The 6,000-nt window shown below is 47.1% G+C and overlaps 1 protein-coding gene across 1 annotated transcript in view; it reads right to left on the reverse strand.

Moving 5' to 3' along the window:
* Positions 1–5,735, reverse strand: part of rab11fip5a (RAB11 family interacting protein 5a (class I)) — a 59,016-nt gene extending 53,281 nt beyond the window's left edge. Inside the window, exon 1 of the mRNA XM_083633891.1 lies at positions 5,193–5,735. Within this exon, the coding sequence (XP_083490017.1) occupies positions 5,193–5,578 (386 nt within the window). The 5' untranslated portion in view covers positions 5,579–5,735. The remainder of the gene's footprint in view (positions 1–5,192) is intronic.
* Positions 5,736–6,000: the final 265 nt, after the last annotated feature.

Genomic DNA, 6,000 nt, shown 5'->3' on the forward strand with positions numbered 1-6,000 from the left:
GTTTGAAAGCATAATTGCTAAATTACTGTGTGTGTGTGTGTGTGTGTGTGTGTGTGTGTGTGTGTGTGTGTGTGTGTGTGTGTGTGTGTGTGTGTGTCTGTCTGTCTGTCTGTCTGTCTGTCTGTCTGTCTGTCTGTCTCTCATGCAGTATTTAAAAATCTAGCTATACATGAGAGTGTTGTTATCTTCACTATAAAAGCGGGACGACAGGTTTTACCAACCAAGCTCAAATCTTTCCATTTGGCTTCCTGACAGTCATGCTCTTCACTGTATACATCATGCTCCTCACTGTGTACATCATGGTCATGAACAGATAACTGAAACCATGTCTCACATCTTAAATGGGTGTCATGCATACAGTACAAAGGGCTTTACATTTGTAGGCACGATAGAATAGTGGATCTGATATCAAAATATATCACCTCTATTTTCAGATCTTCTATTTTGCTTTATAAACATTCCACGCTGAAGCCGAGCATGCTCAGTCTGTGTAGTGACGATTCAGACGCGTTCTCTAATATTCCAGCTAACACTCCTGATGTTGTTGTTGTCATTGAAAATCGTAGAGAGGTGTTTGTTGTAGAGGTTGGCTGTACCTTTGACCACAGCCTAGAGGAGGCCTTTCTAACCAAGATGCTGAAATATCAACAGCTGGAGCAGACCATTTCACAGCTGGAGCTATAGGGCTGGGTATTGGCAAGGACCTCAAGATACGATACGCATCATGATACAAACTTTTAGTTTTCATATTTGGCAGCCTGGGTCCTGTTCATAAGCTGGTTGTGAGAGGACTCCAGATGGCTGGTCTTGGTCTACCTAAGAGAAGGCCCAAGCAGTTAGCGAGGTATTGTTCAGTATCTGCTATTATCGGTAGCCGCTCAATATGGAGGCGCTGCTTTTTGTACCCATGAAGTGGATACTGAGCATTATCATGTCTTACAGTATAACTGTATCTGTCAACCTGCCATTGTCATCACTCTGTGTGGTGTTATCTTTTTCTGTGTGTATGCATTAATCTGGTCACCAATTACGCACTCTTGAAACTAACTCCATTTGATTGCATTATTAGTGTTATGTCCTTTGTACCTTGTATTCATGTGGACATAAATAAATCATTTATGTGTGTGTGTGTGTGTGTGTGTGTGTGTGTGTGTGTGTGTGTGTGTGTGTGTGTGTGTGTGTGTGTGTGTGTGTGTGTGTGTGTGTGTGTAGGACATTTGTCTTTAGCATCCTAGTCTAGCATGAAAAACAGTTGGTGAATAGTAGAAAAGAGCCGAACATCAGGTTATTCCCCTGTTTTTGTTTTCCTTCTATGCTTGGGATATTTGCTGTGAAAATTGGAAATAGTTGCAAACTTGGAAAAAGTCACGGATATCAGGAATGCCATAATAAAAACGTAATAAAAAGCAAAATAAAATAAAAGCTTCTCCTAGACTGTGGCTCATGGTCTGATGTATTTGAGAAGGGTTAACATGTGAAAGCAGCGTTCAGTGTGTGGGGAAGGGGGGGGGTCGTTGTTATTGACCAGCCCAGATTCACCGAATGCCACATGGAGACAGTGAATAATACACCAAGGCACCAAACTGCTGACACATCACCACCACAGGCTGACTCTAACCTTCAAGTGAGCAGCCTCAACTGCTCCCCCTTTTAGCTCCTGCTCACGGGCCGGGTCAGATGTTACCCACGTCTACCAAGATACTGTGAGGGCCGGGGAGGGGGAAGCGGGCGGGAGGAGGAACGTTTGTCTTCATAATACAGTCAATCTATTCAATCTGTGCTTTGTCAACTGTGTGTCAGGTTGTTGTGACAGGCTGTCAGGGTGAAGGGGGATGCCCGAGGAAGTGTGCCACTTCTGATTAGTACAGGAGGGACATTTAAAAAACAGCTACTGCTGATGTGCCTTGGATTTCTGGGTGCATTTTGTTGTCTAATAGTCCCTCCATGGCTCCATCCACAACCGTAGCTTCTGACAGCCTTGACCCAGAAGCTTTACTCTAACCCCAACCTCAGTGACCCCATGCCTCAACCAAACCACCGCTGGGCTTTTGCTCCAATATGTAGGGTGACGACGGAACGTCAAGTTGAGATATCTCCAGCAGCTACGATGCAGTTTAATAGCAGAGTCTCAACTATTGAAAACATCAACAGTAACATCAGGTTTTGGTGTTATTCCCTCAGCATAAACAAAAGTGGGCTTCTTTCTACAGCCGCCATTTTGCACTAAGAGACGTTCAACACTCATACAGGGAGAAATCCATCGTAGGAGAGGAGAGACACCAATGCCTTCACCCAAAGGAGCCTCAATTGCAGCATCAAGACATGATGCTTTTTTATTAATGATTTCCCCCCTATTGTACTTGGCCTATTTCCTCCTGCTGCCCTGGTCACTGCTCCATCCTCTGCCAATCTGGGGAGATCAATAGACTAGCAGCACCATGCTTCCTCCGACACATGCACAGTTGCCAGCTGCTTCTTTTCACCTGACAGTGGGGAGCTTCAGTCACCGGCAGGATGTAGCACGTGGGAGGATCACACTATTCCCACCAGTTCCCTGGTTCCCTCCTGAGTAGGCGGTAGTGCAGTGACCAGGACACATAGCCCTAATCCGGCTTCCCACCCACAGATGCAGCCAATCGTGCCTGTATGGACGCCCGACCAAGCTGGAGGTAACACAGGGGTGCGAACTAGTGCTGCACGATTTGGGGGAAAGGTGCAATTAGCGATTAGGGTGGACAATATTGCGATTTGCGATTGTGATTGCGATATAATAAACAAATGGTATCTAGGGATGTGCGGGCATGAGTTTTTGACGGTATGATAACCTTGGACAAAAATACCACGGTTTCACATATCACAGACTAAAATACATGAAATATGTTACAATTTAAAATATATTAAAACTAAAAAAATAAAACAATTTGAAATAAAATTATCTTTACAAAAAAATAAAACATTTTGAGACATTTGCCTGTCCCAAACATGTAAAAAAGAAACACCAGACAAATAGAAACTGCACTGTGTTACAGCACATAGAAGATGGCTCAGCAAAGTTGCAAAGTTAATTACATGTTTGTCCAGTAATACTAATGATACACCCCGTTTATTTATTTTGTAGCGACAGATGGCCTTAAACGCCACACTCACGGGACGCTTCTTGAGAGAGAGGTGAGGTAACGTGCATCTGCAGACTTTAACGAGGGACCATGAAGGCGTCATGTGACAGGCTAGTTAGCTAGCCTGGAGGTGATGCTGCCAGTGCTGGCCTGGTGCTGGCAGCTGCGACAGTGTTTTGCTGCTATCAACCTTGTTAATCTCGCTATATTCTTCATCACAGCGGATCATCCCCACTGTGCACTTAATCGTGCACTAGTTCTGCATAAGCACCTGCAGCTCTCTCCTTATTTTACTGACGTTCTCACTAATCACACGGCTGATTACATGCTTTTCTGAACGGCTAGCTAGTTATTAGCATAGCTAGCTGTTAGCGATCATGGATGTTCTCTCTCTCCCTCTTGGTAAGATGTTATATGTTTGTGAACCTTGCTGCACATAACATTACTTATTAGCGGGAGTGCATGGGAGAAGTCTCCCGCTAGTGTTGATGCCCAGTGTGATGGCAGAGAAACATGTGTTTGCTGCGTCGCGTGTAACGTTAGTTTAGAGGAGGCTCACACACACACACACACTCAAAAAGACGTGAAAAAAAAAAAAAAAAATCGCACACTTTTGCGGTTATGTAATCGCACGTGCTGACATCGCGATTGCGATTCGATTAATCGTGCAGCACTAGTGCGAACCTGCGACCCTCGTGTTGGTAGGCAGGGAATCTACCGCTGCACTACCCGGATGCCCAGACATGATGCATTTTGACTAAGGACTCTCACTTTATTTCTCTCACTCTCTTGCTCTTTCTATGTCTAGAAATATGGTGCGCTTTGCATGCTCATTTCTAGTGTTCCTCGCACGCTTCATGTGCTGCTCGCCCAGCAACTGAGCAACTGAGCACCACTGTGCTGAGCGGAACACCCGGCCACTTTATTATAGTAGTTAGATAGATACTGTAGGCCAGTGGTTCTCAATCTGGGGTCTGGGGACTACCAGGGGTCTTTGAGTGGGCTCCAAGCTTTCAAGTTTAACTTCATTATTTCCAAATACTGTACAATGCAGAAGAATGACTATTTTGATCATAGTTTCACTGTTATCTCTCTGCAATATGGATAATCATGGAATCAATGCAGATTTGGTCTGAAAGACAATCTCATCAAGAGTCTGTGGCTCTAATGTGGACTAAATTAGGGGTCCTTGATATGAAAAGGGTTTAGAATCACTGCTGAATGGAACAAGTTGAGGCCTGTTGTCTGGAGTTGTCAAAAGGCATTCTGGGAAATGTAGGAAACCACTAACTGAAGGAGGCTAGAAGCAGACAAGACAAGAACAACACAAACTGATGATATAGCAGAGTATCTGACTGTGAGTGGAATTTTTCTTTCAATTTTGGCGATCATGCATTGCAACATCCAGCCACAGCACTTCTTTAAAGCCTAAACCTACGCTCCAGCTGGGTGGGTGGGATCTCGTAAAACAACATGTTATGCTAAAAATACGTCTGGAGCAACCAGATCATGAAAGTGTTAGATAATCCTGATGGAATTGGAACGGCCAGTAATCCTCCCTGCTACGTCATGCCTGAGCTATTGGGATAAACATTTGCAACAATGCAGTGGAAACGAACACATTTCCTGGCCCTATGGTGTGTGGATACCTCAGGGGGGTGGACCTGAGGTTTCTAGAAGGTTTGGGGTGAGAGGTGGGGGAAGCCTCAGTCAGTCACATGGGTCTGTAGTGGGCCTAGTCTCCTCCTCAGAGTCAACTAGTTTAGTAGGAAGGCAGGAGGGTGTGTCTGCAGCCCTGATGCAGTAGGCAGCAGCACAGATTTGACAGCTGTGTTTATACCTCAAGCAAAACTGTGCATCCCTCCAGGGAGTCGCTAAAAGGACCCAAACACAGTGTAGAAATACCCTATAGTTAAATGCATGGGAAGTCCATGTCCATAGTCTGTACTAGGCAGACAAAAGCAATGGGATCAGATAGCAGCAAGCACACGGATGCAGGCACGCTAAAAACCACACACCAACACAGTAAACTAGTGAAGCACAGAATACAAAAATGCAATGCAAAAATCAACCTACTCGTTTCTCACGCATCTATTGCACCGAAAGGCCTCATCCAGGGGGATCACCGCCTGTCCCAGGAACACATCCAGGCCGATGAGAGCCCGGTGCATGACGGTGAGCACCAGGTCGCAACTCCCAGGCGGGTAGCAGCCTGCTGCCCGGGCGCCCTGCTCCAGCACGCCGGGCAGCAGCTCGAAGGAGCACTCCTCCCTCCAGTCTGGAGCGGTGGTCTTCTCCGCCACGCAGGTGGAGTACTTCTCCTTGCCCACCTGGATGATGGTGTACACGTCGCTGGTGCCGTGCTTGCCCTTGCCTCGTAAGCCCCTGCCCCGCAGCACCGTCACCTGGACGTGCGTCGGTGCCCATCTCTGGTCGTCCTCCTCTGGGCTTAGCGAGGACATGTCCACATCCAGGCCGACCGAGGCACACCGAGGCGAGGCTATTAGCTCCGGGGCTGCAAGCTGGCGGAGCGGTGCCGCATTATGGCTGTCGTCTCTGTCGTGAAGTTGCCGCCTGTCTTGTCGGTTGTTTTGTGTTCCCCGGTAGGTCTGGTTCGCTGTGTGTTCGTGTGTGTGTGAGTGAGAGTGTGCGTGTGCGTGCGTGCTCTCTCTCTCTCTCTCTCTCTCTCTCTCTCTCTCTCTCTCTCTCTCTCTCTCTCTCTGCTGCAGTATGTTCCCTGCCTCTCTCTCCCTCTCCCTCTCCCCTCGCTTTCTCCTCTCCTCTCTGCCGGGGCCCCTCTGCAGGCAGCGACGTCACGCCTTTATCCTCTTTCTGCAGGACTAGGAAGTTGAGCAGCAGCACCACAACACATGTGCTGCTTGGA

Source organism: Poromitra crassiceps (genome assembly GCF_964638095.1).
Source record: "Poromitra crassiceps genome assembly, chromosome: 3".
NCBI classification, from domain to species: domain Eukaryota; kingdom Metazoa; phylum Chordata; class Actinopteri; order Beryciformes; family Melamphaidae; genus Poromitra; species Poromitra crassiceps.